The 12284-nt window shown below is 46.8% G+C and overlaps 1 protein-coding gene across 2 annotated transcripts; it reads right to left on the reverse strand.

The window, feature by feature from the left end:
* Nucleotides 1-7920: 7920 nt before the first annotated feature.
* On the reverse strand, nucleotides 7921-9793 carry LOC116892577 (paraneoplastic antigen-like protein 8A). 2 transcript variants are annotated; one of them, XM_032894357.1, is made up of 2 exons: nucleotides 9526-9793; nucleotides 7921-9364 (listed from the first exon to the last, which is right to left on the reverse strand). In XM_032894357.1, exon 2 carries the CDS (start codon nucleotides 9286-9288, stop codon nucleotides 7978-7980), a length of 1311 nt encoding a protein of 436 aa, XP_032750248.1. In that variant the 5' UTR covers nucleotides 9289-9364; nucleotides 9526-9793; the 3' UTR covers nucleotides 7921-7977. The 2 variants fall into 2 exon arrangements, with proteins under 2 accessions (XP_032750248.1, XP_032750249.1); XM_032894358.1 differs by having other exon boundaries at nucleotides 9498-9562.
* Nucleotides 9794-12284: the final 2491 nt, after the last annotated feature.

Below are 12284 nucleotides of genomic sequence, written 5' to 3' on the forward strand. Positions count from 1 at the left end.
AATTAGCCAGGACTGTATAATGATACTGTTTCCTGTGTGTGGGTGTGAATGAGTGTGTGTGTGTGTGTGTGTGTGCCTTGTATTTTCAAGCAACCTTATGTGGGCCATTCTTTTCTTTTTTTTTTTTTTTTATGGGAGAGACAGGGCCATTTTTGAAGTTCAGCATTAAGAGGTTAAAGAGATGCCAGTCGGGCTGGAGAGATGGCTCAGTGGTTAAGAGCACTGACCGCACTTCCAGGGGTCCTGAGTTCAAATCCCAGCAACCACATGGTGGCTCACAGCCATCTGTAATGAGATCTGATGCCCTCTTCTGGTGTGTCTGAAGACAGTTACAGTATAATTTATACATATATATATATATATATATATATATATATATATATATATCTTTAAAAAAGAGAGAGAGAGAGTTACAAGCACCTGTTCAGCTCCACATGGTGGCTCAGAACCATCCACAACTCCAGTTCTCAGAGACTGACTCTCTCTTCAGCCACCTACACACATGCAAGCAAATCATTAAATGAAATATAAGTAAATAATATACACATAAGCCTTAATGTTTTAGTTTAATATTAAAGACACAATTTTCCATGTCAAACATCTTAAGAGTTGCAAAAGATTGAAATAAAAAATTGATCTCTTGCTCCTCTCTTGCTCTTGCTTTCCTGACCCTACTCTCTCCCCATTCTCCTCTCCCCTCTTTCTCCATGTGCTCTTGACTGGGCCCTTACTTCCTCTCCCTATGCTCTGAATAAACTCTATTCTATAATAAAAAAAAAAAAATTGAAGTGTGGTGCCTCAGTGAATGTGGTAGTTTGAGTAAGAATGGCTCCCATAGACTCATATAATGTCTGGTCAGTTAGAGGATTATTTCAGAAAAATTAGGAGGTATGGCCTTGTTAGAGAAGGTGTGTCACTGGGGGTGGGACTTGAAATTTCAAAAGCCCTTGTCAGTCAGGCTTTCTCTCTTTTCCTCTCCCTCCCCCTCCCCCTTCTGCGCTCTTGTAAGAGTTCTCTTCTCTCTCTCTCTCTCTCTCTCTCTCTCTCTCTCCTCCTCTCCTCCCTCCCTCCCTCCAGCACCATGCCTGCCTGCCTGTGTGCTGCCACAATGCCCTACCACGATGATGATGAACTCACTCTGAAACTGTAAGCAAGCCTCCAACTAAAAGCTTTCTTCTAAAATTTGCCTTGGTCATGGTGCCTCTTCACAGCAATAGAACAGTAATCAAGATAGTGTGTGAATCTGCTTATGTTGTGTGACAGTATTCCAGGAGAAATGTGAACAAATTCTACTCACCCCAGATACAGATTTCACAACAGTAGGGATACCAACAAAGTCTAACGTCCAACTTCGTGAACCAATGGTTTTATTGGAATTATTTATAGGAAATATGGGTGGGAAGTTACTTTCAAGAGCAGAAGTGACTCAGTCAGCTGCATCACCAAAGCCTACGACCATGGGTGGGTGACAGCTCACCAAAGCCAGAATGTGGAGCACACTGCACAACCTGCAGGTAGCTCAAGCGGGTTGGAGAGAGTCTCCTCCAGGCAGTTGGGCAGGTGAGAAGGTGTCTCTCAAGAAGTCCTTACTGCTTATATAACCTTGAAAGGGAGGGGCCTAACGTATCTGGTCAGTTTCAGGGACTTCCTGAAACTCTTAAACTGGTTCCTTCCTGAATCTCAAGGAGCTACCCTCAGAGACGAACATTTCTATCTCTGCAGAAACTGTCACAAGGAGATTTTTGCCTTCATGCCTGAAAATCTTGAGTTTAATCCCCAGAACCCATGTAGTGGGAGGAGAGAACTGACTCCCACAAGCTGTCCTCTGGCCTCCACATGCAGTGTGGCACACCATGTATACAGCTTTAATCCTAGCACTCGGAAGTGGGGAGTCAGAAGGATTGGAAGTTGATAGTTATCTGGTACACAGTTATCTGGTTGAACATGCTACACTGCATGTTCAAGGTTAGCCTGAGCTACATGAGCTCTTATTTCAGTGTTTAAAAATCTGTCAACAAGGGCTGGAGAGATGGCTCAGTGGTTAGGAGCACTAACTGCTCTACCAAAGGTCCTGAGTTCAAATCCCAGCAACCACATGGTGGCTCACAATCATCTGTAATGGGATCCGATGCCCTCTTCTGGTGTGTCTGAAGACAGCTACAATGTGCTTATATATAATAAATAAATCTTTAAAAAAAAATCTGTCAACAATTTTTAAGACCTATCCTTTCTTTGTCTGCTTCACAATTTTCTTTACTAACTTGAGTATTAAGATTGCTAAATTTATCCTGTGATCATAGCAAATTCACCCACTAAACAAAGCCCAAGGGCTTAAAAGCACAGTAATAGAATGTTGTTATAGCTTCAGGTGTTTTTATTTACTATTTACATGTGTACAAAAACTAGTACACACACTCCCACACAGAGGTCAACAACTTAGTAGAAGCCAAGTCTTCTACCCTGTGGGTCCGGGAATTGAACCCATATCCTCAGACTTGGCTGCAAGTGCTTTTACTTACTGAGCCTTTCAGTTCAGCTTTGAATTAGTTTTGCTTTTCGTTTTTTGTGTATTTATTTGTTTGTATTGATTTTTTGTTCTGGTTTGGTTTTTTTGTGTTTTTTTTTTTAAGATTATTTATTATATATGAGTACATTGTAGCTGTCTTCAGACACACCAGAAGAGGGCATCAGATCTCATTACAGATGGTTGTGAGCCACCATGCGGTTGCTGGATTTGAACTCAGGACCTCTGGAAGAGCAGTCAGTGCTCTTAACCACTGAGCCATCTCTCCAGTCCAATATTGAATATTTTTATTTGGTTTGTTTTGATTTGGTGTCTCTGTTTAGCCCTGGTGTCATGAACTCACTCTGTAGACCAGGCTGGCCTCAAACTCACAGAGATCTGCGTGCCTCTGCCTCCCCAGTGCTGGGATTAAAGGCGTGTGCGTCACCGCCAGGCTCCAGTTTTGCATTGTTAATACCAGCAGCTGCTCATGTTCCTTCGTTCCTTCGCACAATGAGGGAGAAGCCCCCAGTCAGTCAGCCCGAGTCCTCTCTCGGCCAGAATGGATGAAATGTTTGTTCAGGCCCACTCATAATTAGCACAGTGAACCCGGGCAGACCAGCCAACAAACTGAGTCACAGCCATGTCTGCCTTGCCACCAAGATTCCTATTCTAGAAACTGTGGGAGGCAGGCTGTGGAAGATGGGCTGTGGGGGCAGGTTGTGGGAGATGGCTTGAGGCAGGGGATTACCTGTTTTATGTATCTGCATCTCAAAGTGTTGGAGTTCCTTGGTTTTTTTTTTTTTTAGGAGAAAATTAATTTCATTTATTCTTATATTAAGTTTTTTTTTTAAGTTCCAGCCAATGGGAACTGAATTACAGATACATTTTTTATTTAACTTTGTATTGATTCTTTGTGAATTTCACATTATGCACTTCAATCCCACTGGCCTCCCCCTTCTTTCCTACCTGCCATTTGCCCTTCAATCCCCACCAAAAAATCTCATTGTGGAAGCTGTTGTTGAAGTTTTTTAATCCCAAACTGAGGTTTCTACCCCACCTTTGTCCACTTAGTTCTTGAATAAACGACAGACACCACCTTTATATTTACAATACGCCTTAAACAGCCAGGAGCTGGGCAGAAACCTACCCTCTATGCCATTAGAATCTTCTCTCTCTCTCTCTCTCTCTCTCTCTCTCTCTCTCTGTGTGTGTGTGTGTGTGTGTTCGCGCGCTCGAGTGTGTGCAAGAGCGTGTGTGTGTGTGTGTGTGTCTTCCTCCTCCTCTTCCTCCTCCTCTTCTCCCTCCTCCTCCTCCTTCCTCCTCCTCCTCTTCCTCTTCCTCCTCTTCCTCAGACCTCCAGCCTTGGAATCCTAAACCCCATCTATGTCTCTCCTGCCCAGCTATTAGCTGTCAGCCATCTTTATTTACCAATCAGAAATAACTTGGGGACAAGGTCACATAGTGTCACTTGGGTCTCTCCTCTCTGGGGCAACCAGATCTTGAGGAACCAGGGTTAGCATTAGATTACAAGCAGCGTTATGCCAATCTACTACAAGAAGCTGTAGTGTGTCACAGTGTGTCACACAGTACACCCTTTTGTCCACACTTGTTTACTTGCAAATGTTCATTGCAATGAGTCATTGATCTGCTACAGGGCCTCTGGCTTCTGCTTCAGTGTCAGTTCTGCATCCTCACTGGGGACTCCTCTCGGATCTCCTGTTGTTGCCCTCATCGTGGAGATCCTGCAGCTTTGGATCTGCAGAACCGGCCCCTTCGTGTGCTCCAGCCGTTCATAAATGGGGTAGATGTGGGATGTTTTGCACACACACACACACACACACACACACACACACACGCACACCTCCCCTCCAAGAAAAGCTTCTGTTAGGGCAGGTAAAATGGCTCGGCAAGTTAAAGGTGAAGTTAAAGGTGCTTGCCTCAGAAGCCAGGCAGCCTGTTTTAGCTCCCTGGAAGCCATGTAAAGGAGGAAAGAGAAAACTGTCCCCAGACCACCATACAGTGCATAGGCATGGGTACCCGCACACAGCAGGCACATGGGGCACTTACAATAAGATTTTTAAAAAACCTCTGCCTCTGCCAAGAGGGGTGAGGGAAGAAAGAGCTCTCAACTCTCTAGACACTTTTTTTAATAAACTGGCATCAACCAGATCTGATGGTACAGGCCTATACTTCCACCTGCTTGGGAAATTGAAGCAGGAAGGCCACAAGTTCAAAGCCAGCCAGAGCTACACTCAGAGCTGAACTCTAGCTTGAAAATAAAACATAAAAAGAGGGCTGGTTATGTACCTCAGTGGTAGAGCCCCTGCCTAGAATCCCCCAGTGAGGGGCTGGGGGCGTGGCTTAGCAGTGGAGTGATTACCTAGTTTGTGAGAAGCCCTAGGTTCAGTCCCTCATACCAAAACATAAGTCAACAACAACAACAGCAACAACAACAGCAACAACAACAACAACCTGGTACCCTCATACCATTCAGCATCACTTATTACCTACTGTAGAAACTGTAAGGTCATTGGGGGTTTTGATGACCGGCCACAACCAAGACCAAATGGCTTCTCTGCTGGGAAATTCACAACGGTCACGCCTCTTACAGCTCAGCAGAGAAATCTCCCTCTGAGCTCTGTTCTCCTCGCACACCCTCCGCAAATAAGACAGACCACACAGAGACTTCATTTACACAGCTTTACTCTACGCTCACGCATTTGCATTCATCCATCGGTGTATCAATGTGCTGCGTCCACAAAGATGTAATTCAGCCTCAAGAATTACCACAAGAAATGTGCCTGGTGGTTGACTGATTCACAGACAGTTTTTGGATCAAGAAAACTGAAGTGCAGGGACAGAGAGAGGGTCGGTCATGAAATCTCAGGAGGGCTGCAGATCCAGGCCAGAAATCCCGTGGTGTACCAGGTTAGCCCAGATTAGCAAGTGACCCTGATGTCTTTCACAGCTGAACAGGAGATGGAGACACACAGACGCACACTCACTTAGGATATTGTTACAGGACGTGCAGGGGTTCAAATCCCTTCCACCTCCTCCTTTCTCCTCGAAGTTCACATTTACAAGAAACTTAATTAGGGGGCAGCAGAGACAGCCCAGTTACAAAAACACATTGCAAGAATGAGGATTTGAGTTTGATCCTCAGAACCTGTGCAAAAAGAAAAAGAACGTGGCGGCGTGGGCTTATAGCCCCAGTGCTGGGGAGGCAGACAGGAGAACCCCGGGGGGGTTCCTGGCCCAGCCTAGCCTATTAGCCAGTGAGAGACCCCCGTCCCATAAAAAGGTGGATGGTGGCCGAGGAGTGACACCCAAGGTAATCCTCTGCCCCCCATACACACCCATGCACAAATGCACAGATGAACACACACACACACACACACACACACACACACACAGAAGTACAATTATATGCAAAGCACAGTGCTGATAACTAGTGACAGTCATCCTATACACCCAAGGGAATGTGGCAGTCATTTGGATTACAACACAGTTAGCTGAGTTATTGTTTCTCTACACTTTAAAAAATGTTTTTATTTACTTATTTATTTTGAGATAGGATCTTATTCTGTAGCCCAAGTTGGCCTTGAATTCAGAGCAATTCTCCGGCCTCAGGCTCCACATGCTGGGATAACAGCCACACATCAACACTCTTGCTTCTTTCACACATAATTTTTTAATTATATTTATTTATGGGGCCATGCTCGTGCCACGGAATAAATGTGGAGGTCAGAGTGAAACATTCAGGAATTACCTCTTTCTTTCCACAATGTGGGTACTGGGGATTGAACCCAGGGACTCGGGCTTAATGGCAAGCCCCTTTTCCCACTGAGCCATATCTGAAGCCTCTCTTTCTTGCTTTTAAACATGAAACCACAGGTGAGGGGACACCATCCTCTCTCTTTCACAGGCACATAGAATGAGACAGGGCAGCATGGTCAGATTTAATGGCACTAAATTCAGAGGGCAGAAGTCAGCTCATTTGGGAACTAAAGTGCCATTTTTATTCCATTTTGTTTTTTATTGATTCTTAAGATGGAACCCAGGGCCTTGCATATGCTAGGCAGAGGCTCTACCACTGAGCCACGCCCCCAGTCCCTCACTGGGGGGTTCTAGGCAGGGGCTCTACCACTGAGCCACGCCCCCAGCCCCTCACTAGGTGATTCCCCAGCCCAGAAACTCACTATTTCAGATAGGCTGTCTGGCCAGTAAGCTCTTAGGGTCTACTTGTCTGCCCTACCTGATGCTGGTGTTACCAGTACTGTCAGACTTTTACATGAGTCCTAGGGATTAGAACTCAGGTCCTTATGCTTGTACCACAAGACCTATTATTCACTGAACCATCTTTCCTGCCCCTAGCTTTCTTTAAAGACAATGAAAACTGAAGGATTCAAGGACAGGCAGATGTTCTGTTTTTTTCCAGAACTAACTCTCGGGACCTCAATTTCCATTTAGGCTGCTGGAAGGCAAACAATGAAGAACGCACACATTGAGCTTCAAAGAGCAAGGTCCAACTTACCAAACATGTAGTGTAAGAGAAAATGTCTGCCTGCCCTCCTGGACATCAGGCTGTGCGGGTAGGCTGTGCCTCCAGAGCAAAAAGCAGGGGATAGAGGAGAACAAAGGCTAAGTGTGGGTACGCAATACCAGGAGCCGCCTTGTGGGAAAGAACATTCTAGAATTTCCCAAGGCTACTAATTACTTTGTCCACCTTTGAGGGTGTACAGAGATGAAAAGTAGCTCCAACTCAGGAAAAGACACAGAAAGAGTCTCTCCAGAACAGTATCCCCCACCTAAGGCCTTACATTGTTGCCAGTGTGGGTCAGACCCACACGTGCATACGGGGCCCCCAATGGTCCACAGTCGCAGTTCAGTCAACCACAGAGAAAAAGTCCGCTTCCAACTTGTTACTTCTTCCTTGAAGCTCTTCCACCTCCTTGGCAACAGGGTTCCTCAAATCATAGCTTCCTGAAATCTAGGGACAGATCAGAACACACCAAAAGAAACAGGGAGAACCATAATTAGATAGTTACTGCCTGAAAACCTCCTGAGTCCAGGACCACAGCCAGGCACTAGAAACATTAGCCTTAGGGCCCTATACCCTAACAGACAACAGAATCTCAAATCGTAAATTTTTATGTAGCCCAGCTAACCTCAAACTCTCAACCCTCTGCTTCGCCTCCCAAGTGCTGGGATTACAAGCATGTACCAAGTTGTCCTGTGCCAAAACTGTTACATTATTATGGAGGGAAATAGGTCAGATGGTCAAGGATCTGCAGTGACCCCAATGATGCCTAGCAAAGGTTCTAGGAAGGAGGCCCAGGAGTTCACTCACCAACCCTCACCTAGGAGGGTGTCTTTTTACAACCCCCAGTACCCTGAAGTCATTCTGGTTACCCTGTTGACCCTACCATACTTGTGGACCCCTCTGCATCCCCATTGAACCTCCACTTTAACTAACCAAGCCATCTCTGTACACATTCACCTTTGGAGACTCGAGGGAAGCCTCCTGGCTTGGTCTTCTGAGCCCTGGATGTTGAAGCAGGTGCATCATCAGGTTGGGTCCCCTGAGGAACTGACACCGATCTTGTAGAACCAGGCCCTTTCTTTGGAATCACCGTCTTGTTCTTGGTGGCTTCAGAATCAACCAGGACATAGGAGAGAGCACCCAAGCTCATCTTCTTCTTCTTCCTCATGGGGGTATGGATCCTGTTTGAGGCCCAGGTCATGGCTTTCTTCTTTGGGGGGTTCTCAGGTCCACCATCTTGATCTGAATCCTCTAGATTCCCGGGGCTGTCAGCTGTGGGCAGCGCACTCCGAGGAAAATCGTTGGGATCCCTCCAGACTCTTTTCTTCTTCCAAACTGTCTCCTCCTGCTTCACAAAGGGGTTTTTGTTGTTCTTCGCAGACTCTGGGACCTCTGAGCTTTGGGTAGCCGTAGCTTCACCAGCTTCCAAATTAGCCTTGTTATAATTGCTGCCTTGGGGTTTTCTCCAGCATATTGGTTCTTGCTTAGGATTTTTTTTCTGTTTCCTTCTCCTGGAGCGAATCTTACCTCCAGCCCTGCGAACTAGAGGCTTCGGAGGGTCACCATGGTCCTCTGTGTTCTTCCAATAGTTTCGGTCCTCCATCTTGAAAGTCGAGCCCACTTCTACGCCCAGCCCGGGTTCCTTCTTTACTCTCCTCCTCGCAGTGGAAGCCCAAGCCTCCATCAACTCAGCCTCAGCAGCCTCCTCAGCCCTCGCTTCTTCCTCCCGATTACGGATCGCAGCATCCATGTAGAAGATGACCTGTACTACCGCGCCCATGAGCAACCCCAAGGCTTCTGCCCAGTTTGGTGGAGGCTGGTTTGAATTCGGGAGTGGTGGGTTGGGGTTAAGCCGCAAGAGGCGCACCACATCCTCCCAAGTGCGTCCTTCAGCATCCAGGAATTCGTTCAGATTTTTTAAAAACTCATCATCCTGGGTGGGGTCCCTGCAGACCACTCTCCAGACACCGCCCCTCCCTGGGAACTCCCGGGGTATGGAGCTTAGATTCACACCCTCGCTAACCTCAACTAGAGCAGCCTTCACATTCTCTTGCCTCAAAAACATTTTGTTGAGTATACGGTATGTGCCCAGTGGCAAGAGGACCCCATTCAAGGTCTCCTCGATTTCTGCGTGGCCACAGTGCTCAGGGATACCAGTGACCAGCAGGGACCTGTGGATGTCCATTCCCATGCCCCGGCACCAATCCTCCAGCAGGTTCATGGCCATGGGCTCCGACATCTTCCTGCTTTACCTATGTGTGAAACAGAGTCTATGAGGGAGATGGTGGAGGTAAGGCGGTCCCCAAATATGAATCCTGCAAGGTGACAGGACAGTGAGGTCAGATTCCCTGGAAGATGGACAGGCACCTAGGGTCTCCCCTGATTCCTCCACTGCTTTGGCCTTACAAGACGCCTTGCCCACCCTCCCCACCCCCACCCAGGATCTTCCTTCCCAGCCTGAGCCCCTGGTGCTCACGTGTCCCAAATATGGTGCAATCAGCCCTCGCCGGTTCCTGGAGCCTGGCGCTCCACAGGTTCACAGGGATGTTCTGGCCTCCCCCACTTCTGACGGTTCATCCAGGCCAAGGACAGGAGCCTGGAGCACAGTTGCTTCCCAAGCGCAGGCTCTGGCCCCGAAGAGCAAGGACGCCTACTCCAGCCAGCACGGGTCACACAGCTTTGATCCCCTAAGCTGCACGGAGCTAGCTAGTTGAAGATGGCTCATGCGCACTTGCTTCCTGCACAAGGGCCTCAGATCTGCATCCCCGGCGGTCTCCATGGCAACAGTCTACTGGTTGCTAAGCATCACCCTGGCCTGCTGTGAGCTCTGCAATCAGGCTTAATGTGGAAGACAGAAAAGATGGGGGACCGCTGTGACCGATCAGGTGTCCACTGGGCAAAAAGTCCACATTCTGCATCCCTCCAGAGCCATTTCTCCACCACCAACTACTTTTGTCTCTTTAAATTTATATAAACACGGGCTGGGGAGATGGCTCAGTGGTTAAAAGCACGGACTGCTTTTCCAGAGGTCCTGAGTCCAAATCCCAGCAACCACATGGTGGCTCACAGCCATCTGTCATGGGATCTGATGCTCTCTTCTGGTGTGTCTGAAGACTTATATATAATAAATAAATATATCTTTTTTAAAAAGTATACACACACATATATACAAATATATACTTATTTATTTACATATATATGTATGTATGTATGTATGTATCCCTCAACCCCTCGGCAGGGTCCTACTGTGCAGCCCTGGATGGTCTGGAACTTTCTGTGTAGACTATGTTGGCCTGGAACTCACAGAAACCTACCTGTATCTACTTCCTGGCTGCTAGAATTAAAGGCTTGTGCCTCCATGTTTGGCAACTTTTATAATTTGCTGCTGTTGTTGTTGTTGTTATTGTTGTTGTTGTTGTGATAAAGTACAAAGTAATCAGGGCTGGAAAGATAACTCAGCAGTTAGCACTGGAGAATTCCAGAGTACCCAGGTTTGGTTCCCAACACCCACATGGCAGCTCACAACTATAATTACAGCTCTGGGAACCCAGTGCCCTCTTCCGGCTTCTGCAGGCCCTGTATATATGTGGTGCACAGATATATACGTGTAGAATACCCACTCGTGTAAATAAATAAATAAGTACGTTTAAACCTCCGGGTACTTCAGTGGCAAAACACTTTGGAGCCCCTGGAGTCAATCTCAGCACTGCTGAAGAAATCAGAAGCAAACAAGAAGAAAGAAAGAAAACGATTTACCTCACGACATTCACTAAAGTTGAGGTGCCTAAGACGAAATTTCCTGTGACTAGGGTTATGTCTGAATTTAACCAACCATATCACAAATAACTACAAAGAAGGTAATTCTGTGGCCCAGAAACTGAGATTTCTCCAGTAGACTAAGAATGTTTGGGGTTGGGATTTAGCTCAGTGGTAGAGCGCTTGCCTAGCAAGCGCAAGGCCCTGGGTTCGGTCCCCAGCTCCGGGAAAAAAAAAAAAAAAAGAGAGAAAGAAGTGAGGTGTGGCATCATGGGCCTTTAATCCCAGCGCTGGAGACAGAGACAGGAACCCCCGATCAGCCAATCTGCCCGAAACAGCAGGATCCAGACCAGTGTGAGACACTGCCTCAAAAATTCATGGTGATCCTGAGAGACACAGCCAGAATACAGCAAATACAGAGGCGAATGCCAGCAGCAAACCACTGAACTGAGAACGGGACCCCCATTGAAGGAATCAGAGAAAGGACTGGAAGAGCTTGAAGGGGCTCGAGACCCCATATGTACAACAATGCCAAGCAACCAGAGCTTCCAGGGACTAAGCCACTACCTAAAGACTATACATGGACTGACCCTGGACTCTGACCTCATAGGTAGCAATGAATATCCTAGTAAGAGCACCAGTGGAAGGGGAAGCCCTGGGTCCTGCTAAGACTGAACCCCCAGTGAACTAGACAGCTGGGGGAGTCGGACAATGGGGGAGGGTGGGGAGGGAACACCCATAAGGAAGGGGAGGGAGAGGGGTTAGGGGATGTTGGCCTGGAAACCAGGAAAGGGAATAACATTCGAAATGTAAATAAGAAATACTCATGGTAATAGAAAAAAAAATTCATGGTGAGCTGGGCAGTTGTGGCACATGACTTTAATCCCAGCACTCAGAAGGCAGAGACAGGAAGATCTCTGAGTTTGAGGCCAGCCTGGTCTACATAGCAAATTCTAGGTCAACCTTCGCTACATAGTGAAACCCGGTCTCTAAATAAAGTGGAGAACAATTGGAGAAGATTCCCACATTGACCTCTGGCCAGCACAAGCACACAGGGTAAGCAAATGACACTACCAAACACAGAAACAAAAATGATACATTGGGGGCTGGAGAGATGGCTCAGTGGTTAGGAGCACTGACTGCTCTTCCAGAGGTCCTGAGTTCAAATCCCAGCAACCACATGGTGGCTCACAACCATCTGTAATGGGATCTGATGCCCTCTTCTGGTGTGTCTGAAGACAGCTACAGTGTACTTATATATAATAAATGAATAAGTCTAAAAAAAAAAGTCAGCATGATGGTGCACACCTGTAAACCCTTGGCAGGTGGGTTGTCCTTGGATGTATTTCAAATTTGAGGTCAGCCTATGCTTTGGGAAACTATCTCAATTAAAAAAATATTTTTCATGTAGAAAATATATACATACAAACTTTATATGTGTGTGCTTATATATTATACACATGTCCTTAGTGGGATCAG

Source organism: Rattus rattus, chromosome 2, assembly GCF_011064425.1.
Source record: "Rattus rattus isolate New Zealand chromosome 2, Rrattus_CSIRO_v1, whole genome shotgun sequence".
Lineage (NCBI taxonomy): Eukaryota > Metazoa > Chordata > Mammalia > Rodentia > Muridae > Rattus > Rattus rattus.